The sequence below is a fragment of the Triturus cristatus genome, chromosome 6 (genome assembly GCF_964204655.1).
Source record: "Triturus cristatus chromosome 6, aTriCri1.1, whole genome shotgun sequence".
Lineage (NCBI taxonomy): Eukaryota > Metazoa > Chordata > Amphibia > Caudata > Salamandridae > Triturus > Triturus cristatus.
Window position 1 is genome coordinate 562,052,316 of NC_140589.1, and position 24,603 is coordinate 562,076,918.

General features: G+C 47.9%; 1 protein-coding gene across 1 annotated transcript in view; it reads left to right on the forward strand.

Moving 5' to 3' along the window:
• Nucleotides 1–24,603, forward strand: part of LOC146817397 (dynein axonemal heavy chain 5-like) — a 1,608,734-nt gene that overhangs the window by 1,415,170 nt on the left and 168,961 nt on the right. Inside the window, exon 92 of the mRNA XM_085609634.1 lies at nucleotides 2,448–2,615. Within this exon, the coding sequence (XP_085465760.1) occupies nucleotides 2,448–2,615 (168 nt within the window). The remainder of the gene's footprint in view (nucleotides 1–2,447; nucleotides 2,616–24,603) is intronic.

The window sequence follows — 24,603 nt, forward strand, 5'->3', positions numbered from 1 at the left end:
TAATAAGCAAATTTCCAACTTGAGGAGGTTGGTGCAGCTGAAAGTTCATTCTATTTCGTCTATTACCGCCTGCCAGAATTATGCTATCCGAGCACAAACCCAAGTCATAAGTAAAAAAAACAGCATTAAGTACATCACATCTTGAGCATGACTTATCTTCTGTCCCATGGATTTTGTTTAGTTTGGGTGGTGTAAGGGACGACATATGTTGGTGATTGAACTGAGTGTTGTAGAATTTAGTGTTTCAGGCGACTTAGTGTGTGCGTTCCAGAATTCTATCCCAATCTTTATCCCGCACTTTTTGGCCTATCCCATGTTCTCACCTCAGCCGAGTTGTGTAAAGTCTGCTTTGGTAATATGCAAGGCTGATTTCTAAAGGCAGGAGACTAATTTGTGAGCTTCTCAAAATGTAAGTAGGACCTGCAGTACTTTGTGTGTCAGTGGGTCCTTGTGGCATATATTCCACAGTGTCTGCAGAGCCCGTGTCAGTGATGCATACACCAGTAATTGTTATTCTGAAAGGCCCCCCTGATTGGTGAGTGACTCAAGGGATTTCAGCTTCCGCTTCTCATAACAGTCATCCACCGTAAGCAGGTTTGCATCCGTCCATGACAACACCCTCCGGGTCGTAAAGAAACCACCCCATGGAAAAGGGAGGCCAACCAGTGGTATTGTTGGTGTGTATAGTGGCGAAAATGTGTGTTCTTTTGAAGAATTTCCGCCATAAGCACAGCACCATATCCAGCAGTTTAGGTTGGGGTTCCATAGAAAGACATTCCAATCTGACGAGAGCCGCTGAGACCCCTTTTCTTCAACATACGCCGTAGCTGCCCACCACTTCCATCTCGACCCTCTACCCAGCAAGCCAACCATTGCAGCTGTACTACAATAAGGTGTAGCTCACAGTGTGGGCCCCCCAGACTACATTTTGTGGTTGTGCATTACATAATTCATAAAGAAACCCTACGACTACTTCCATCCCATATTAGATTATGCATTAGCATGTCTAAAGACTGGAACAAGGCTTGAGGGATCCAAATAGGGAGTTTTGCAAACAAATAGAGTACTTGTGGCAGCACAATTATCTTTGTGAGCGCTATCTGTGCCATGATCTGGGGCTTCAGTATATGCCAAAATGCGACATTGGTCTTGAAAGGAGTGCAAGGCCCCACCAAAATTACCCTCCCTAAAATCTCTGTCTTGGTGGTAAATTTTAACTTCACAGTATTGGAGCACATGTGGCTCTCATTTGTTACCCTGTGTTCTGGCTGCTGGTTGAATTATTTGTAGGGTTCCAAAGAACGGTAAAAAACATGTCTTCTCCCAGTTTGTGCACAGTCACTTCACCCTACAGCCGCAACATTTGGTTGCTCCAGGTCACCCCTGTAGCAGCATCTCTAAGGAATAGGAGCATATCATCTGAGATGCTGTACTCTCTACCTTCCCTTCTGATATTTGCAAAAGGTTTGATGGCCAACGCAAATAGTAACAGGGGTAATGGGCATCCCTGTCGGGTTCCCGTTTGTATTTCAAAGGCATCCAATATCTTTTGTCCTACCTTTAGTCTAGTGTGCGCCCGACATATAGGAACACTATCCACTTATCCCAACCTGTTGCGAAGTTCATAGGGCACATTACTGTGTGCATATAGCACCACTGAATGGTGTTGAAGGCCTTACGGAGGTCAATGGAAAGCACCACAGCTTTCGCAAAGCCTTCCCATCCAGTATACGAAAGTGGTGTCTTATATTTAGGGATGTATTTCACTGTGGAATGACTCTGTTTTGATGCGCATGGATCAGCCGTTGCAGATGAGGTTGTACATGGCAGGCTAATTCTTGCTAAGGATTTCAACATTGACGGTGGGCAGTAAGCTGGGGTATCCTCCAGATTCTTGTGTGGCTTGGGGAGGGAAATCTACAAGGCTTTCCTACATGAAGGTAGTAGGGTGCTGTCATCCCAGGCCACCATATACATTTCCTCCAAATGGGGGATAATATGAGGGGCATATGTTTGGTAGAACTCTGCAGGTAACCCATAAAGACCAGGTGTCTTCCAAATGAGCTGTGAGCCCACCTGGATGATAATGATGTGATGATAAAGCCTTAATGAGATAAGAGGTATAGAGCATTGGCTCCAGCGACCTACTTGACAGCTGACAGTCTTAGGTGTTTGACCAAAATATTGTGTTACAATAGCTATTGCGTTACAAGAAAGTCATTCAATACAATGATCCACAAAAGGGCAAAATGGGAAAGTGCACTGTCTTTCAGATAGCTTGATGCAGTTTCACTTGACAATCACTGGCACAAAAATCATTCTTCTGGACACTTGCGATTTAGATTACTCTTTAATGACATAGGTGCACAGTTGTTGACTTGTCAATGTGTAAAACGTGAATAGTATATGTCATTTGCAGACATTTATTGTCTTTTGATCTGTTGTAGGTGGAGGAATCTTTAGGACATTTGAAACCTGGGGAGAAAGAGTTTGCCATTGCTCCCGATCTCTGTGTTGCAACCCTGCAGAAGTTGGGGGCCAAGCCTTCCGAATCACGGCACCAAGCAAAGAACCCATTTGACTGGATGGCTGAGGAGCAATTTAAAAATGTGCAGGTTGGAATATATGTCTAAGGTCCCTCACTGATTTATGCTACTTGTTATTTTTTTGTAATTCTTTTTTATTTTGAAGATGAATAAGGCAACTGGTACGGTACACATTTTCAGTACATTTACTGGATTTTAGATGTAATCTACTTCAAGACAGTATACCATGACCATATTTCAGTCCTTTGAAAACCCACACCCCCTCCCAGAGCGGCAACTCTATATCCTGGTAGCCCATCCTCCCAAAGCTCGTCTCTCACCCCCTCCACCTAGGTTCAGAAGGTGGCCAATCCAGGATCCCCGGTTTTCAGTGTGTTTATGCAGGCAACCTAGTGATTAATAAACTTCCTTTTCTGCGATCGCACAACAGTCCATGCCCCTAAGCTAAATCTTGTTTTGCGAGTACGCACCCGATTCACTGGTATCCGCTGTCCCCTTCGGCCATCCCATACCAGTAATATTGCTAGTAAACCTCTATTGGAAAGCCTCTCACCTCCCCCAATTTGGAAAATATGTTCTACCAGTATTTACGTATGATCGGGCATTTCCACACAGGGTGTATGCAGTCCCCAATTGGGGTCCCACATCGGAGGTACTCGGGGTTCAGGTCCTGCCCATCTGCCATAACCTGTGGGTTGTAAAGCAGACCATGTGAAAGAATTTGAATTGGATTATTCTGAGGCGCACTGGAATCACTAACTGTCTGGCTGCCATTTTAGCTTCTACCCAGTCTTCCTCACCCAAATCCCCAATGTCAATGGCCCATTCATCTCACAGGGCAGTCATGGCCTTGGGTGTGTTGTTCCCGAGGGACCTGTATAGCTGGCAAATCCCCTTAATGATGTCCCCCATCGTAAGTTTGGGTTCCACTGGATTGTATTCAGGAAGTGGATTGGATTAGTTCCCAACATCTCCAACTCAACTCCAACAAAACTGAAGTACTGCTCTTCTGGAAAAACACCTACGCATGAGCCCACAGCTGGTGGTCTCCAGAACTTGGAACCACACTGACCGATCAACCACTCACGCAAACTCGGCATCATCCTCAACAGCAAACTGACCATGAAATGACAAGTTAACGCACTCGCCTTCTCCTGCTTCCACACACTTTGCATGCTCCACAGAATCTTCAGATGGATCCCAACCAACACCAGAAAGATCGTCACTTAGGTCGTCATCACCAGCCACCTCCACTACGGCAATGCCCTCTATGCCAGCATCTTCACCCAGCTCCTCAGAAGTCTCCAGACCATACAGAACGCTGCAGCCAGACTCATCCTGGACCTCCCCAAACAAACCCACATTGCCCCTCACCTGAGAGACCTCCACTGCCTCCCCATCCAGAAAGGATGTCACTTCAAGATCCTCACGCACGCGTACAAAGCCATCTGTGACCTAGGACCTGCCTACCTCAACCATCGAATGAACTTCCACCATCGCGTTAGAGACCTGCGCTCCTCTTTCATCACCCTTGCACACACCTCCCGCATCCGCCGCAGCCGCAGCAGTGGCTGCTCCTTCTTCTACATCATTTCCAAGACCTGGAACGACCTTCCCCTGCAGTTCCGCACAGCCCCCTCGATGGCAGACTTCAAAAAGAGACTCAAAACCTGCCTCTTCAACAGAGACACAGAGCTCAGATAGCCCTAAGGGTGACAGTGTTGTGCTTTACAAATGCTGTTTGTTTGTTGCAGAAGTTGTATCTGTGCAAGCCAATTACACAGCCCCAGTGGTGTCTCCCTAGTAAGTTTCCTGGTCCACCCAGTCTGTTTCAGGGCTCTGTGCCAACACTTGACAGGGATAGCTGTGACAGAGGGTGCCCATTGGGGAATAATTGTGCCATACTGCCAGTACCATGGCGCAGAATCCTTGAAACGCGCAACCTCCAATCTAATGCCGAGGTTTACCCTGTCGTTGAACACCCAATCATTAATAGGAACCATTTTTTGCTGCCAAATAGTATAATTGTATGTCCACTTCCCCCTGCCCCCCTTTGAATGCCAACTGAATACACATAGCGTGTGCCACCCTTGGAGGTGAATCGCCCCAGATATAGCCATTGATCTCGGATTGCAATCAACTAAAATACTAAGCCGATGTTCTGTGTGGGTAATTTTCAAGGATATACAACAATTGGGGATGCTTGATCATTTTGAGTAGCGCAATGCGTTCCAAGAGATTGAGGGGGAGAGAACTGCATTGTGACATGTGATTCCTGACTTTGTTCTTGAAGGGTGCATGTTCCGGGATCGTTTTATATCTGTATCCCCAAGTAAATGACCGTCCCTGCCCTTGATGAATATCAAGGTGTTGGCATGGGTCTCTGGCAAGGGGAGCAGTCAAGGGGATCAGTCTTGATTTATCCCAATTCACTGAGTCCAAAGGATTCCCCATATACCCGCAACTTATGTATTAATTGGGAGATTGAGGTATCCGGCTTCTGCAAAAACATCGGGACATTGTCCGTCTAGTGGAAAATGCTGTCATCTGCACCCTCCGCCCCACTTAGACCCCCCAATTGAGCATCCCATCTGACTTATTCCACCAGCGGCCCAGCCACAAGGGCAAAAAGGTATAGTCTGGTACCGCTCTGAATTTGAAATCTGAGGGATAGTGTGCCATTAACTCTTACCCTCGCCCAGGGTTCACTATATAATAATCAGATGCACATTAGGAAGTATGTTCCAAAATTCAAAGTTTCAGGACAGAGTGAAGGAATGACCATTCGACCGATTTGAAGGCTTTCTCAAAGTCCAGCTGGGCTATTATTGTCGGCTCAGGGATCTCGTGGGACCTTGTTATTATATTGTGGAGTCTGCAGATGCTATGTCTTGTTCCCATCACTGGCATGAAGCCATTCTGGTCATAGCTGATTAGGGAGCGTATCACATTCCCCAACCACATTGCCATCGCCAGAATCTTGGCCTCACCGTTAATCAATGAGATCGGTCTGGCTCTCTACATAGTATACCGAAATGAAGTCCACAGAGGCTTTACAGAGGTTAAAGTGACAATATTAATGCTCTCTTTTGTGGTAGTGAGGGCGAGCAGTTAGGCTGATCACAGGGCAATAAATGAGACACACACTCAATGAATAAATCCCAAACCAATTTATAAAAATAATACTTGGTTATATATATTTTGTAGGACCACAGAACTTCGTCATAGGCAAATAATTTTTTCAATAGAAATACTTTTCAGTTTAAAAAATGGACACAGTGCAATTTTCAGACTTTGCAATGTTAACCTATAGGTGAAAGAAAACATTCAGCATACATAGGGAAAACATCGACTCACAAGACCAGTCTTCAGAAGTTAAGGTCAGTATTGGGCAAAGTTCAGTTCAGCACCAACAGTGCACCACCAGTGGCACAGCAGTGGCTGAGTGAAGGGCGCAAGTGCAAGGTTGGACACCCAATACAAATCAATGGGGATTGGGGGCAATCGTACAGAGGCTGCTTACAGTTAAGTAGCAGCGACTTTGGGGGACAGTCTCCGGGGATTTGAAGCAAACACTGGACGTGACCCAAAGCAGCACAAACACTACACCACCAGCGGCACAGGGGCTGCTGGGTGCAGGGTGCCAAATTCCATCGGGGGCCAATGGCAAGCAAAGAAGAACTGGCAAATCAAACAAGGGCTGCAAGCTTAGGCCAGGAGGCCGGTCGAAAGGAAACCAACAGCTGGGCAGGTATGTAGCGATGCTCAGGGACGTAGGGACACCTTTGGCCTCTTCATCAAGGCTCAGGGCGGACAGGTGCAGGGGGGCCTTTTGGTGTTGGAAATAGCTTACTGGAGCAGGTCGCGGTTGGGGGGTCTCCGTGCATAGGCTGCAGGCGACATCGAGGAGACCAGGAGATGACAGCTCACGATGGACTCGGGCTATGGAGTGCTGAGGAATGTTGCTGGAACCAGTGGGCCACTTGGACTCAGTCCAGAGGTGTCAGCTGCAGAGGTGGAACTGGGGGCAAGCGTCGCGGTTCTTCAGTCACAGAGCCTATACTTTAAAGATGATTGCTTGGTGACCAGGTCCGCTGTTCACGGGAGTCTTGATCTTTGTAGAAGGTAGTCAGTCCTCCAAGGTTTCTGGAGGTCACTGGGCTGCAGGACGACTCGTCTTTTGGTGCAGGATCGTCAAGGGCTGTAGACAGGCCAGTAGGGCTGGGGCCAAGTCAGTTGGTCTCTGCAGTCTAATCTGCTGGTGTGACTCTGTAGTGTCTAGCTCTTCTCAGGTCAACAGGAACTGAAGTTTAGGACTCAGGTGGGTCACCTAAATACTGCATTTGTGGGTGTCTAAAGTGAGTGCCAGATCGTAGCCAATGGGTTACTTATCTTAAGGGTGACTACACCCTCTAGATGCTCACCCGCGTGGTGACTGGGTATATCCCTGATCCTGATTGGAGGAGTCCCGCCATCTTCAAGGGGGTGGGCACTGAAAAGTGTAATACACCTCGCCTAAAGCACCTGAGGGGTGGAGTTGGCAGAGGGGGGCACACCTCCTATTCTTTCTACGTTCTGCTGCCTGTCCACCCGCCAAAAAGGGGTAAAGACAGGAAGGAGGCCTGCTCCCTCTAACAGGAGAGTCTGGTGTTGCATTACAAAGACGGCAAGGCCTTTAGAGCTCCCCGGCACGGATGGCTCTGACCATTGAGAAGGTGTGAACACCTCCACCAAGGAAAGGCATTGTTCTCATCCTCAGAGTGCACAGACACCCTCCCCATGAGATCAGAACATTCTCTTGTGGTAGCAGGCTGGCTCATGCCATTCGGTGACCACAATAAGGATTGGGAGGTTTCAGAGGACCCCCCAATGGGTCCTTTGTGTGCACTTTTTAGTAAATCTGACACTTAAATCAGTGCTGGTTTATTATGCTGAGATGTTTGATACCAAACGTCCCATATTTCAGTGAAGTGCTAGTGGATCTGGGGAACTCGTAATGACAAGTGTCCAGCCCATGTACTTACTATGGCTTCCCTGGTCACTTAAAATATCCAGGAATCAACAAGGAAATTGCAGGGGCATATCTGCTCGTGAAGATATGCCCTCACAGGAGATATAGTGCTCACTGCCTTATGGCTAAGCCTGCTAGAGGGGTGTCTTACCTATATCATGCAGTGTCTATGGGCATGGCACGTAGGGATGTGTGTTATGTCAACTCTACAGTTTTGTCTGCACCAGGACATGCAGGCTGCAGTGGCAGTGTGCATGTGCTGGGTGAGGGGTCCCTTAGGATGGCACAATTTGTGCTTCAGCCCTTAGGGACCCTCTTTAACCACAAGGGCCTTAGTACCAGGGGTACCTTTTACGAGGGACTTGTTTGTGAGCTAAAGGGATGCTAATTGTGGAAACAAAAGGTACAGTTTAGAGAAGATCTGGCACATGGGACCTGGTTGGCAGGGACCCAGTGCACTTACAGTCAAAACAACATAATTTTCCAGGCAAAAAGTGGGGGCTAACCCTGTCCAAAAGAGGCACTTTCCTACAGTCTGTATGAGTTGCATTCTATCGATGATTTCTTGGGCTTAGGAAGCACCACCACTGTTGCTTTTCATAAGTCAGGTGGGAAGGTACCATTCGCAAGGGTCTCGTTAAACATCTCCACCATAAGGGGCAATACATTAGAGGCAAATGTTTTGAAAAAAACATTGAGTAGCCATTTGGACTGGGTGCTTTCCCAGCAGGCATGTCTTGTGTGGTTAAAAGGAGTTCCTCTGCAGTAATTGGACGCTCCAGTGTAGTCTTGCTCTCTAATGAGAGCCTGGGAACTATTCAATCACCTATAATAGGGTATTGGGTCTCCAGCACCGTTGGCGGCGGGAACTATAAAGCACTTAATAATTATCTGCAAAGGTATCCCTCATCCCTTAGGCATCATAGACCATTTTGCGAGATACCCCTTTCAATCCTGGCACGACTCTGGAGGCTGCTTCCTTAGAGGTCAACCAGTAGATAAGCTTCCTAATTTGTCACCATATTTGTACACTCAATGCTTTGTCGCCTACAATGCTGCCCTAAAGCTGTTCATTCCTTTTTGAGTCAGGGCCTGCCGGACGGCCTCCAACTGTAGTTGCCCTTCTCCCATCAGGGAGGAGGTTTGTTGGGTATCCAAGATTTGGAGTTGTTGTCCAACGGATTGACAGTCCCCTTTTCTTTCCTTGCAATTCCCCACTATATATGATATTATCTGCCCCTGTATCACTACCTTCATGACTTCCCAAAGATTAGATCCGGTCGACTTCAGGAGATATTTAACTTAGAGTAGTCCATTATCCTCTCTCTGATGCTGTCCCAGAAGTCAGTGTCCTTGAGCCAACCAGCATGAAGGCTCCATTTCCTATTCTCCCGTGCCTCGGATTCTTATTTCAACTGGAGAGTGATCCGACACCACCCTTTGGTGGATCATTGCACCTTCAGCCCCCAGCAAGTCCACTTTTGGAATGAAAATGTAATCCAGTCTTGAGTAAGAGGAGTGGGGATAAGCAAAATGGGTGTATGCCTTAGTGTCGGCATGTAAATACCTCCATGCATCATGTAGCCCTAATGAGTCCATCCAATCGCCCAGTGCGCCTGTTCTCCATATGTCCCTTGTATCCATAGAAGTGAGGGGTGCACCCATGATATTATTAAAGTCACTCCCAATCATAGTGTGCCCCTCCGGGGCTTTGGCTATAGATTTTTAAAATGCATCAATGTTTGGTTTTTCAGGGCCAGTTGGACATATGCACTAAGAATTGGCCATACCTGGGTTTCGATGACCACAAGTGGGAAAGTGCTAAGCAGCAATATTGCCACTACCCTAGATCCCCCAGTAAGCACTGCCTGGTAAACCCTATTGTATCCAAAGCAGCCTAGGAACACACTGTTACTGCCCAGGAGATGAGTTTCCTGGAGGAGGAGCGTTGAAGGACTCAGTGCCTTGGCCTGACGCAGCACTACCCCTCTGTTTATCTTGCCATTCAGGCCATTAACATTCCATGTCAGGGTGCTGTATGATGAGGTCTGTTGGTCAAGCTTCAGGGTGGGTGGTACGAGGTGGCATAATTGTTTTACGATCTGTGTCCCGCCTGTACCTTAACAAACATAACCTACAAACTTCCCTGTACCCACACTCCCCCTCCCCACACTTCAAAACATGAAGCATCTGTTGCCCACATGACCAGGTACTGTTACAAAACAGATAAAGTTGGTACTAAAGAAAGGAAAACAATTTTTTATAACTAAATATTAGTCTAGGCCTAGGACAATGTGACCAGTGTCAGTCTCTGGGACTCTGGAGAAAAACTCCACCAGCCAGTGAGGTCATGCACATCGGTGAGCCCATCCTGCTACTACTGAGGTTCAGTAACTGAGCTGGTGCATCAGTGGGGTCCGTCTCCTAACTCCTGGCCTCTTGGGCTCCTGTTGGAGGTTGGACTAGCCTCTTAGGGGAGTTGTGATGCAACGTTGTCGCCAGAACTAGTCGAAGCAGTGTCTTCCTCTCTGTGTGTCCTTCATGCACTGAGGCCTTTAGTGCTCCTATTCCTCTCCTCAGGGTACTGACTGGTGTGTGAGCTGTTGTTGGGACCCCTCCAACCACTGTGCTCAAGGGGTCACCCAACTTTTTGGCAAGACGTTTCCTTTTCCTCCAGCCAGTCCCATGACAATTTGAGGGTGTCAAAGAAATAAGACTTGCACTGGAACAGGACTTTCAACCGTGCAGGGTAGAGTAGCATATATTGTAACCGGAGGATTCTCAGTTTTTGTTTCCCCTCAAGGAAGTATTTGCACAGAAGTTGTGCTCTATTGGTATACTCCGGAAACCTTGAAGCCTTTGTGGTAGCACAGTGGAGGTCCGATTGCTGGCTGGCCAGCTGAAGGATTGCATCTCGGTCACGGTGGTTCAGTATCCGAATAATGAAAGGGTGAGGGGCCCCGGATGACGGCCTAGACGCCAACACTGTGCGCCCGTTCTATGATGAAACATGTTGACAAATCATAGCTTAGGGGGTGTCCGTAATGAGGGGAGTGGCCCCTTGTGGAATCAGTTGTGTGTGTTGAAGGGGATATTGACATTTATGGGGCTAAGGGATAGATATATGATACACAGATGTGTGTGGAACCTGCCTCCCCCTGCTTCCTGTATAGGACTTTTTATTGAGAAGTGGTTGTTGTGGTTGCAGTGGGAATGTTGTTGTTTCTGCAGGGAGAGGGAGTTGGGAGTTTGTTCTTAGAAGTTACAGGTATACTGGCCTACCCAGTGCAGTGCGACTAAGTATGACAAGACACTTCGGCCCTCAACATTTGCTCATGCTATATGTGAGTGCCAACTTGTACATGCCACAATGTTTTCCTAAAATATACCATATCGTAACCTGGAATGTGTGGGGCATGTGTAACCCGATAAAGTGGTACAGGATACATATTTACTTGAAATGAACCGATATATATTTAGCATTTTTGCAAGAGATCCATCTTACTCTTAGAGAGTTGACTAAGTAGGCTAGAAGGTGGCGAGGATTGCTAATTGGAACAACGTATACTGGGTATGCCAGCGAGGCACTTAATATGGATTGCTTCGAGGGTCCCTTTTTGTATTGAACCACACCAAGATACCTGCAGAGGGAAGGTATGTGGTGGTAGAAGGTCTCCTAATTGGAGAGCCATTAACAATGGTAGCAGTCTATGCCCGTAACGCAGATCTCACTCCCTTTTTATTCACGTTCACCTCTGCATTAATACTCAATGTAAGGTGTTGTGTATTTGGGTTGGTGATTTCCATTGCGTACCAGATGTAGAATGGCATAGACCCTACATGTCGCTAGTGGGAGTTCAAACATTCAAAGCTTCTCAGAGCCTCAATAGCTGGAAGGGTACATCTTCAGTTGACCGATACCTGGCAGTCCTTACATAGTCTTAGAGAGTATTTGTTCTATTCTGCGCTGCATGCCCTGCACACTAGGATTGAACTCTTTTTCTGCAATGATGTAGCCAGTTCAAAGGTGGTTGGTGCTTAGTTCGGGCTATATCTGGGGGAGTAGTGACTGAGAATCCCCACATGAAAGACAGAAGCACTTACTGATCAAGCTTTTATGGCTGACAAGTGGAAACATAGAGCCCTGCACCTCACTGAAATGAAGGTATTGTATCATCAAACCTAGCGGAATGTGATGCATTTCAAATAGTCATTTGGGGTCTATGCATAAAACCTACTTGTGGTGCTACGGTAGTGCTACATGAAAAATGTTGTCATTTTAGGCCTGCATATGTGTACTAGAGATTCTCTACCCCGCGGATGTGAAAGCTGCTCTGGAATTGCCAGCAGTGAGATTGCAACTTGATAGCACATTAGACTGATTGGGTGAAATAAACAACAAGAAGTATGTTGCCCAACAGCATGAAGAATTGAACAGAGCAGCAGTGGCGGCTGGTGACATTTGAAAGTGGTGAGGTTTTAAACAATTGTTGTACAGCACTGTAGCAAGCGAGCGTAGCGAGCGAGCCTGAACCACCTACGGGGGTTTGGGGGTTTTCCCCCCAAGAAAATTTTGAAAAAAGAGTGGGCAAATGATGCATTTTCAAGCACATTTGAGCAAGCAGGAAGGCTAATAAAGCAATTGTGAATCTGTCCTAACCAAGACAATGACTGGCAAAACTATCGCTTGTTAATTGTTTTTAATGTATAGATCAACTAACTCGCCTCTGGGAGTTTCTACTTTTGTCGGATAACATAGATTGCGGCATGGGGAGGAATAAGTCCAAGATCACGAAGTTTAGTATAAAGAGCCAGGATTCCTGGTTGTGTACTTGGCCTGCCAGTTTGAGCCACCAATTGCAACTGCCAGCGTTGCTAATGACAGTTCCAACACAACTACTAACAGGCACACTGTGACAATTCAGACTATTCCAGGCCCCCAAAGTTATAAAAAAAGAGCTTGGGCAAGTATTTGTTGTTTCTGATGCATACTGAATTAATAAACAGTAGTTGTTTCGCTCATCTCTAAATTATACAAACAGCGCCACCATGTGGCAGCTGTCATAAGTGCTGATATCAACAATTTTGTGCTGTGCCGACAATTAAGTGCTGGTGCCGAGCACCGGAAACCACCGGCTCTAATTAAGCACTGCCTTCATATGCACTTATAACTCCTTTTGCACAAAGATGGAGGCATATATAATTTCCTGTTGATAGGCACTTTGTGTTTTATGTAGAACCCTGGTGGTGTTTCACAGTCTTTCATTGAAAACAAATGTCCTGGGGCTCTGAATAGATACATGTGCTCTGCAGCTTTGCACACTGTCCCTCCAGGCACCTGGGACCCGATTCACAGAATCAACTTACGACAAAATCCTAAACTTACTACTTCTGGTATTCACAGAATGCACTTACTACTTTCGGTATTCACAGAATGCACTTACTACTTTTGGTATTCACAGAATGGATTTACGACTACTAACTTTAGGTCCGCACTCGGGCCGGAAATTCCGTCCCGGAGGTGGAGCTTCCGGCCCGGAGGCGGAGCTTCCGGCCCGCAGGTGGAGATTTCGGCCATGGCTAAATCTCCGCCACCGGCCGGAATCCCCACCTCCAGGCCGTTAGCTCCGCCCCCGGGACGGAAGCTCTGCCTCCAGGCCGGAATTTCCAGCCCGAGTGCGGACGTAAAGTTAGTAGTCGTAAATCCATTCTGTGAATACCAAAAATAGTAAGTGCATTCTGTGAATACCAAAAGTATTAAGTTTAGGATTTTGTCTTAAGTTAATTCTGTGAATCGGGCCCCTTGTTCTCATGAAAGGAACCGACTGGCACCAGGCTTGAGTTCTTTCGTTTTTAACATTACGATGGTACATGCCACTATTGTCTTTTCACGAAAGGTACAAAAAGTGTGAAAGTGGTAGACTAAGCATTTCAAATTTCAATGTCATCTATATTGTGTACTCCTCCGATTCTCTAAAAATGACGTGAAATCTCAGGGCTTTTGTATTGGAAAGAGAGGCAAAACCCACTGAGTTATCGAATCAGGATTCGAACCTGTAATCTGCATATCCCATCCAGTGCTCTGCAGGAAGCGCATTAACCCTCTAAGCAATTTCCAGTGGTTAGAAGTAAACCTATATATAGCATCACAGATCTCTGCAGCAAAAGCTGACTGCGCTCTCCTATCAGTGAATACACTTGGCTCAGTGGGTTAATTTCCTATTTCAGTGAGATCGTTATTGACAAACTTGCTTTTCCCTCTTCTAAGGTCAATAAAATGTGCACCACAGGCTTATGTAATATTAACGCGTATTATTTACGCTGCTATGAAACTATAAAACACTGGTAACAAGCCCCGAAAAGTAAGTATAACAATGCGCCAACGTGGACTCATGCCTGCGTTCATCTGTCTATGGATTGTGTGTTTAAAAGCCCACATTAAAGGGGCAGGTCAGTTTGTTACCTGGGCTGGGCCTTAACATCAGGCCCACACATGGGGTGGGTGGGGGTTCAGCAGAGAGGATGGAGAAGGTGGAATTTCGGGCCTTTTTCCAATTTCTGCTGTGAGCTGTTCTGGCTTAAACTGGTTAAGTTTTGGGACGGCTACTTTGGAATGCAAAGCTGGGGAAATTTTCAGAAAAAAGGGAATACCGAAACTGGCCCGAGGAATTGAAGTAAGAGGATTGGTGTTTTCAGAAGAATATTGAAGCATTCAAATTCTACCCGGAAGTAAAGGCAACCAGGCCTACTGGAATTCTGCAGATTTTTGTATTGATCTGTGATGAAGCTTGGCAGTCTGTTTGCACCACGACAAACACGTCAGGCCAGTTTTCAGTAGGCCGCATTCAATCTGCATGATCGAGCATAGTGACAAAAAGGCAAGAGGCTGTCACTTATAAAATGCATGTAGGTCAATACACCTTGACCCTAAACTTGCACTGATGCGAGACACTTTACTGACTTACCCGACTGCGAGTCATATCACCAATAGGGACAGAGTGATGACTCCATTTCTAACGTGACTGCCAATAACCATATAAATTGGATTGAGCTGCGTGCAGTGCGAGCCGGCGGAATGCCAATGACTTGCTCCACAATGTTTGATGAAGGTGCTCTCCGTGGGGCACGGGGGTCACTGGCTCGGCAGGAGAGGGAGGCGCCCGCCTCTCCATGAGAGTTTGCACAAATTGTCTGCGTTCACATGGATAGCAACAAAAAGAAACGTAACGTACGTAGCTATGTTTGAAACAGGAAGTACGCATTCCTGCGGTATGTGATGAGCTGTAAATTCACCTTGGAAGTCCATGTGCCCAAGACACACTAATTCCCTTTTCATATTGAGAGGCAGCATTTGCAATTCTTGAGAATCAAATGGTTTTCTGAAGCTCTCCTCTGTGATTTCTTCTTCATTATGAGGCAGAATATGCAACAGGTTTACTAGTCCCTATGTTTTTAAACAACAAATAAAAGATAGAGCATGCATTTATGACCAGCAGACAAAGCAGCGCGTTCGAATTGAGACGAAAAACCGGAGTACATTCAGGTAACTGCAGCGGTGACTGCGAACGTGACATGGTTGGTAAATTAAGGGCAGTCTCTAGGCGCACATTCCCCTCCCGCCTGTATAGCCAGATACAGTAGCACTTTATGTCTCAGACATTTCACGATCGTTTAAATATAAGACTTGAAACTGCTCTGACCAGATGCGGACATGAATGTTGGAAGATGACAGCGGCGGCCGGCATGCTCGAGGGAGGGGGGAGTCGTGGGTGGGGAATAAAACAATTAAAATAAAACGTACCTGAGTGCCGGGGTACCGCACCGCCTCCGCTCCAGGCCGGCCACGCTGTACTGGTGGGTCCACGTGTTCCTGCTGCAGGGAGTAGCCAGCAGGCAGCTTCCCTCCCCTACGCAACGCAAGCCAATTACAGCGCAGCAGGCGAGCGCCCCAGCCAGGACATTTTCTCTGCATAGAAAACAAGCATTGGCATAGCCAATAGGTCTCGCTTTTGGGACCTTATAAGTATTTAGTTATGCAGCACAAGATCCTTGGTACAACAACACCAACTGTTGCATGGCTAAACACTTATAAAGGCGAGAACTATTGGCTATGCCAATGCTTGTTATTTATTGCTATGAAAAGAGTCAGTTAACGGAATCTAGAGGATCAGGAACACTGAAATAGGAGAGGTGTCACCCTGCTGTCCTTCTCCAAATCAGCGTAGAGTAAATGCTAAAGAAGGTTTGATAGATGTACTGTTTGGAATGGAGCGATAAACTTCATTTAGAATAGAGGATAAATTGACACTTAGCAACTAAAAAATTATATCCGTGAGGAGGATGAAAAAGGGCTTTGTCTATAAAAAGAAAGATATTAGTAATTACAATGGTGCAAAACAAAGGTTATATACAAACATTTACTTTAACGGAATAATGTGATTCTGCAGCTACAGCGTTTTCCGCATCATTATGAATTTGCAGCATTTGCCACATAAGCCATCACCTGTCGCATAATGTGCTGATTAAAAAAAAAATGTTTCTAGTTCAAATGGATCCAAAATTACTAAAATCACGGCGACACATGTTGCCGAGTAGCAGAAGGCCCTATGCAAAGGTTGATTAGTCATGTTCAATTTGAATATTGCTGTATTTTGATAATAAGCTGGTGATAATTAACTGAAACTTTTGGGCCAGACAGTGTTAACATGTGAAAACATGACATAATTATGAAGTAACACCATCACAAAATGTGCCGCATTACGGTACATAATTGCCCTTTCCGTGCCGCACAATTTAGTCAACCCAGCTGTGCACTCAGGACCTCACCTCTCGCATAATTTCAGTGGTCCTCCATAAAGTTATTAGCAAGAATTTCTGCAGCATTCTCAGTGGCCGCCTGACATTGATGGTGCACATTATGAGTACTTGTAAAATAGAATTTAATAAAAAAGTCCAGATCTTTTAAAAGGAGTTAAAAAGCGCATACATACCAATTCACCCAAAAACTAAGTTTGCATTGAGCAGATGTAATGTTTGACCTCAAGGTGAGAGGTTCAAAGTCAGCAGGTACACTCAGCCTTTCGTCTTCCTGAGGTCGATAAAATGAGTACCCTTGAGTAAGGTAACAATCAAAACGTGGTATTCAGCGCCAAGATACCCTTCCAGGGCAGCATTCACTTCACATATACTTTGTGTTGTGATGTATGAATGAAAGTAGTGAAGAAAGCAGACCTTCACTTCCAAAGGTGGAAACCCCCACGCCTAGTAACAGATTGTAAAATGTCGGTGTCCTGTTATTAACACGCATGTGTGACCTCTACGGATATGTCTATCAAGCGTGCCAATGTCTCACATTTCTAGCGGCAGCACAGTTGGACGGTACAAGCATTTATGCCAATGTAAAGACTCAATTTCGAACATGTTCGTCCACGCCAGGTTTATAAAAGCACATTGATGAGGAAAGCTGTAAGTGCCAGAGCCATTAAGCTCACGAAACCAAACTTGAGGCGGGAAACATTGCACACTGCTCATAAGATGCTGAGCGTTAAAGACGTAAAATACCGTCAAACAGAACACTTCCATTCATCGTGCGGCTGCGATCTCACGAGAACGGGTTAAGAGCATCTGAAAATGAAACTACCCAAAAAGTTCAAGTCCTTGCTCTATAAAAGTATGTGGAACAACCGTTAAAGCGAGTTTGAGAGCTGCTCAGTTTAGAATGGAGCGAATATCAGCATAGGGATCGAGGGTAAAATGGCATTTAGGAACAAAAATGTACACGGACACAGGACGGACATCCTCAGCACTGAAAGTCCGGTTTTTAAGGTTGAAAGACACGCTAAATGCTCGGGAAATAAAAAAACGTCACTTTCACTATGAAGTTAATGTAGTACCTGCACCACAAAACCAGAACACAGAACAAGTACTGTGCATAAAGGAACCTAAATGGAAGAAAAACAAGCCCGGGAGTTGTGTGCGCGCGCGCTAAAAGATTTTTTTTTTAAAAACCACGCTATGGCCTGCTGCAGTATAGAGAGGCGGGGAGGGGTGTGGAGGCCAGCAGAGTGACGCGATCTGTGGTGGGAGAGGGGGAGGGAATTGAAGCGCAAGCAAGCAAGGCGGCGAGAGGCACGCAAGGCTTAATGAGCCTTGACAGAAACCCACATGGCGGCTGCACGCGTGCACGTGCGCGTGAACGCAAGCTTGAGGCTAGCAAAAGCCTCTGGTAGCACTTTCAAAAAGCCTCTCACCAAATTTCTCGCAGAGCAGCGCATGCGCTGGCTCAGCGAAACCTAAAAAAGGAGCCTGGTGGTCCTGCCCGAGGGCAGGGGGGGGTGGCTTACCCACTGTTGTGGGTGCTGAATGTTTGGCCGGCTCCAGGGCCGACCAAACAGTCAGTACCCACAACAGTGGACAAGCCACTCCCCACTGCTCTCGGGCAGGACCGCCCTCCCGCCCCCAACCAGGCACAGAGGCACTTCTGCTTTCTCGCAATGCAAGAAGGCAGAAACATAAATGGTAGTTTTTACAGTTTATGTTTCTGCCTTCTCGCACCGCGAGAAAGCAGTGGGGCGACACCCCAATGCCCCAATGGGGAAGCCGCCACTGCAGAGCAGGTAGAATGCTTGTGGAACTATTGAAAAATTAGGTTTCCAGAGCATTTGGAGCCCACAGGACGAGATCACAAATACACTATTGGAGATCAATGATGTGTTCAGATAATACTATGTAAAGATGTACTAACCCCTATCGGAGTTGGGGGGGCACCAGTGGTAGAGAAACTTATTTAAGGGAGATACCGCTGCCAACCATTAATGAGATGCAATTCTTAGAACTGGATGAACTCCTCAAGATTGAGGAGATACAATTGGCCAGGAGAAAGACCCTGGGCATGGATTGCTTGCCCATCGAGATTTCTGCAGCATATGGTGAAGTTTTGGTCCCCCCAATTGCTTCAAGTATATATGAAAGCCAGACATATTGGTGTTTTGCCTTCCTCTATGCCGAAAGCTTTAATAGTGGTCTTGCCCAAGCAGGGCAGTGATCTTTTGATTCATACCATCACCTACCTATTTCTTCTAAATCTTGATTACAAAATCTTGATTATAAAATCCTTGGTATGATACTGGCCAATCACTTAATACCCATGGCCTACAAAATAATCAATCAATCAGGATATATACAGCGCGGCTAATGACCAGATAGGGTATCCAGGCTCTTGCCGGGCCCAGAGGCTTTTTTGAACAGCAAGGTCTTGAGGGCCATTCAGAATGCTGGAAGTGAGGTGATGGTTCGGAGGTTTGTGGGTAGGCTGTTCCAGGTCTTTGCTGCGATGTGGAAGAAGGAGCGTCCTCCACTTCTGCTTCAGCAGATGCAGGGAGTATGTGTGAGAAGTTGGCGTGGTATATGCTGTCCACTAGTTAAAGTGGGCACCTTGTACCAGTCCAAACAACCCTTATTGATGATTAGGTTAAAGACAACCTTTATTGAAAGCTATCCTAGTGGTAGCTATGGAGAGCAGGCTTCAGGCTAAGTCTCGAAGGAATGTAAAGCAGCTTGGTTTACCAGATTATAACCTCTTGAATGACAAAATGAAAGGAGAACCACACAAGGTGTAAATAAAATATATGTATTCATTTCTAAACACTCTCTACTAACCTCTTTATGAGATTAGAGAACAAGGCACACAATATTAATACACTAGAACAACAGTAAATAGCACAATACACAGTGGGCCCCAGGGGGAGACCAAACCATATATTAAGAAAGTGGTATAACAACCCCGACTTGACTAGACACAGTGCCTAGAGCACGTTGAATCGCTGGGACCCCAAGGAACTACCTAAGGTAGTGACACAGGAGTCGCACGGGGGAAGCGTACAGTGTGAGAACACAGCCGCGAGCTCAGTACAATCCTATGGGAAAGTCGCTGTTGGAATTTTAAAGCTTAAGGACACTTAGGAGAGGACTTTGAGCAAACCCTTTCAAACTTAGAAGGTTCTAAGGCCAGCACCCATATGAGCACCAGAGTACTCGTATTACTTAACCCAGGGAAGCCGGGTGCATAGGTGTCAAATGGTGTCGGGAATCTTCGTCGTTTTCAATGGCGTGATGCTGCAAAGTGCTGCTGCCGTGAAGAGGAAAAGTGTCCAGTGTGATCCAAACCTGGATCGGAGCTGAGAAGAACCTGAAATCAGAGGGGACAGAGTCTGGGTCACTTGCCAGTGACCAGGGGCACGATAGACGAATGCCCACCGATGTCGGGTGTTTCAGGTGCGATGAGGTGAAGCTTGACTCTGCAGCCACGGGGACCAGGAGACATCGACGATGACCAAAGTCCACAGGCGAGCTGTCCCACGAAGGATGTCGAGTGCTGGGGGGTCAGTGTCCGGATTGGAGACCAACAAGCCTTGGCAACTGCAACCCACGCGGTCATAAAAAAGATGCTTTGGTGTGGACCAGCAAGGTCTTGTGGACTCTCCAAGCGATGGAGAGTCAGGGCACGTCTGGAGCAACCAGGAAAGCCCATTGAAAGTTAAAGTACCCTTCTCAGGGACCCACAGGTCGACGGACCAGGGATCGCAAAGGGACCTCGAGAGGAATCACTAAATACCAGCCCACGGAACAATCGTGGAGTGTAGGCCAGTAATCTTCGGTGGAGTCACTGCTCGGGGTTGGGACTACCAGTAGCCCAAAGCACAGCCTCAGGGATTGCCAAAGAGCATATGCTGCTGCAAATGTGCACGGTGCCCAGGGTTTCGGGTTGCACGGTCCCCACGAGGGATACGGGCCTCAGAATAGCTGAGAGCGCAGATCAACCTCAGAGACCACGGGAACCCACCTCCTGTGTTGCAGAAATCTTCAGAGTCCTCATGAGCTCGGGAAATGCAAACCGGTCAGATTCGTTTCAGGTGCCTGACTTGCAGGGGATTAACTCCTTTACTCCAAGAGAGATTCTTCAGTCATCCAGCGTTGTGCAGATCGTCGAAGTACTTGGTTTCTCTAGCAGAGTTTAGTCTAGGTAAAATCTAAAGTCCTGTAGTCAGGGCTTCCTACTTTATACCCAAGGAAGGGGTGGGACAAACACTGGGGACCCACCTATGGGAGGGCCAGGACAGAGGGGTGGCTACACCCATGTCCTTTGTCTAGTTTCGTGCCAGAGCAGGGGCTGATAGCCCCTGCAACCGGTTTGAGCTGGACTATGCACAGGGGCACAAAATGTGCCCCCACTGCAGACATCAAAGCACTCTCAGAGTGCACCCACCCAGCCCCAATACACTAAAGCCTGTCTGGGAGGTGGTCACACCTCCCTGTGACAGGAAACCTATTGTCCAGCCATCCCCTGCCGGAGTTTCGTCCAGCAGCAGGAGGGCAGACTCGTGCCTGTGGCTGGCAGCATCCATTTTGTGATGCCAGGGTCTGTAAAGCTGGTACCGGGTGTACCAGTGTAGTCATATTTCTCCCTCTAGTAGGGTGGAATCATACCTCCCACACCAGTTACTGGTGTGGAGGTATGATTCAAAGGTGTTTGACACCAAACACGACATGTTTCCATGCAGCCATTTTAAAGTTAGCATTTACCGCAAGGTTATAATGCAATTAAGAGTATATGGAAGGCTGCATCACAAACAACCCCGGAATAGAGGTTCCGAAAGCTGCAGAGGGGCTCTGCTCTTGCATGGGCACCCTCTCACATAAAACCCAGCACCCTGCCTTCCGGATTGATAAGGCCTGCCATAGGGGTGACTGATAGGTTTAAATGTGCAGTGATATGGATAGATACAGTGAACCTATATCTAAGTAAGGGGTGCATACACCACCTTACACAGGCTGCTGTAGCAGACCTGTTGTGTCATTTTGAATGGTCTCCCAGGGGTGGCATAATACATTCTGATGCCCCTGAGAGGCCTCTGGGGTACCTATGCCCTAGGTACATAGTATACCATGTACTAGCGACTTATAAGGGTACCCCAGAATCCAATCTGAAGTGTACCTAAAGTACATGCAATCAATTTAGAGAGAAGGCAGCTAGGCTGGGGTCCTGGATATCAGGATCCCAGCCAATCTACATCGAAAACAGTGAAACATCAGCAAATAGTGGGGGTAACTATAAGAAGTAGATCCTACTCTCCTACAGTATGGGCAAGTGAAAGGGAGGCAGAGCGTAGTCTTCCCGACAGTTGATGGAAGTTCAGGTGGTGGTTAATGTATGCGGGTACTTGGTTGTGTAGAGCCTTGTGTGTGTGGGTCAGCAGCTTGAATTGGCATCTCTTCTGTACGGGGAGCCAGCGGAGTTGCTTGTGGTGGGGTGTGATGTGGGTTCGTCAGGGAAGGGCGAGCATAAGTCTGGCTGTGGCATTCTGTATAGTCTGAAGTCTCTGAAGGAGGTGTGTGGCGATTCCTACTTAGAGGGCATGGCCATAGTCTATTCTGCTAGTGATGAGGGCCTGTGTCACGGTGTGTCTCGTGGGAGGGGTAGTCACTTGAAGATCTTACATAGCATGTGCAGAATGAGGAAGCAGACAAAGGAGAGGGCATTGTTCTGTGATTTCATGGTGAGCTTGTCAATGATGATTCCCAGTTTTCTGGCGTGGACGGAGGAAGTGGGTGCTGATCCCAGGCTGATGGACACCAGGTGTCATTCCATGTGTTGCTGCTGTTGCCAAAGATCAGTACTTCCGTCTTGTCTGTGTTCAGCTGCAGGTAGTTGTTCATGCATCTGTGGAAGTTGGTTCTGGTGGTGGTGGGGTCGTCGGTAAGTGAGAGTATGAGTTGGGTGTCGTCTGCATTGAAAATTATGTTGAGACCATGGGATCTGACGATGTTGGCCGTGGGGTCATATATGCGTTGAAGAGTATGAGGCTGAGGGATAAGTCCTGGGAGACAATGCAGGTGATCTCATTGGGTTCAGAGGTGAAAAGTGGGAGGTGGATCCTCTAGGTTCTTTCAGTGAGGAAGGAGGTGATCCATCTGAGCACGTCTTCTTGGATGCCGATGTGGTGGAGCCTTTCGATCAGTTTGTGGTGGGATACGGTGTCGAAGCCTGCTGAGTGGTCGAGGAGGATCAAAGCTGCCATTTCTCCTCAGTCAAGGAGGGTTCGGATGTCATTGTGGCTGCGATCAGGGCAGTTTCGGTGCTATGATTGCTGCAGAAGCTGGATTGGGAGGTGTCAAGTAACTGGTTCTACTCCAGGTGTGTCATGAGTTGATTGTTGATGATCTTTTCCAGCACCTTTGCTAGGAATGGGAGGAGGGAGATTGGCCGGTAGTTTTTGAGTTTGCTGGGGTCGGCGAGGATTTTTTAAGTAGTGGTCTGACTTCGGCGTGTTTCCAGGTGTTAAGAAATGTTGTGGTGGTTATAGAGTTGTTGAGTAGGGTGGTGAGTTCCTGGCCGATCCTTTGGTTTCCAAGGTTGAAAATGTAGTGCAGGCATGGGTCTGTGGATGGATTTCATGGTGGAGGTGGTGACCTGGGTAATGAGAATGGTAGAGAGAATGTTCCAGGTGGTCAGTGTGTGGTTTGTGTCAGTTGTGGTGGTGGTTTATCTGTCGAAGAAATACATACGTGTGGATTGGGGTTCAATGTTTCTGTATATGGTTGTGATCTTGTTGTGGAAGAAGTGGGCGAGGTTGTCGCACTGCTCCTGTGAGGGCATGATGTTGTTTCTGCTGGCAGTAGGATTGGAGAATTCCTTAACAATGTTGAAAAGTTCCTTGGTGTTGTTGTACTGGTATCTGATAGAGACTACTAGCCGCAGATTCCTTCATGTAGAATTATCCCCAGGCATGAGACTGGATCCGTAAACTTTTTGCCACAGCATCGCTGTGCGCCGGGGGCCGGGCGACATCACGCGACTCCGCCCAGGCATTGTCCGCGTACGTGACATCAGCGAGGTCACATAAGACCCGCCCCGGCGCACCCACATCAGTTGTTTTCCTTTTCCGCGTGCAACGCGGATCCGTTCCTTGCTGCGGGCCTGTTTACGGCCCCCTTTCTTCCATTCTTTTTTGGTGGAACAGTGTGCGAATGCCTTCGGGCTTTAAAACTTGCACATTTTGTGGGCGTCTTATGTTGACGACGGACCCTCACCTCATTTGCATGTGGTGTTTGGGGGAGGATCACAGCACCTCAGATTGTGCGGCGTGGCAAAAGTTGAAGCCGAAGTTGCGGCGGGAGCGCCGAATGAAACTTCTCTCGGCACGTCTCTCCAGGTCGACGTCTCTCCAGGTCGACGTCCTCCCCTCGGTCTGCTTCGGCGGACAGCTTCAGGTCCGGCCGTGGTCGTCGTCCTCGCCTTTCTCCGATGTCACGTGAGCGTCGCTCCCTGGTGGGTAAGTGTTGCAGTTCGTCCCCGGGGGCTGGTTTCCGGCCTACCGGGGGCGTGGACTCTCCGCGGGTGATGCGGCCCCGCGTGTAGTCCTATCCACCCTTTCCCGGTGTTGGGGCAGCGAGAGCCCAGATGGAGACTTACACGTCGGCTTTGCAGGCCTCGCTGGCGTTTCCTCCTCCTTCCCCTCCTGGGGCGTTGGCGGATCCCTCGCCTTGCGCAGGGCCCTCCGCGGCGCTGCCGGTGGCTCCGGCGCCGACTGGATCGGATCCAGGCTTGGAGGATGTGGTGCTGTTGGGGTGCGGCTCCTCTGGGGCACCTCCTTCATGCCACGGCATCTCTGCCTCGCCGCAAACCCCGGCGGGGGTCCCTGTGGTGTCGCGGGAGGTCGCCGGGGCTCGGGTCGCATCCCCGAGCCCCTCTTGGTCCCTTGGCAGGGTGGTCCTGTCTAAGGTCGAGGTGACACCGCTACGGTGCCGGCAGCAGCTGGACCGTGCAGAGCCGCAGGGGTCAGTGGCCCCTCCTCGTCCCGCTCTGGGTCGAGGTCGGGGGCAGACCCCTCGTCCCTCTCCAGGCCCCTCTCGTACCTCCTCACAGGCGGCTGCCTCGTTGGAGGGCGAGTCGGAGGTTGTATTGTCCCTGGCACTGCCACAGGGGTTGCTGGGTGACCTTCACCTCCTTCTGGGCCGCGTCTGGCAGAGGGCTTCGGGCCCCTTCCC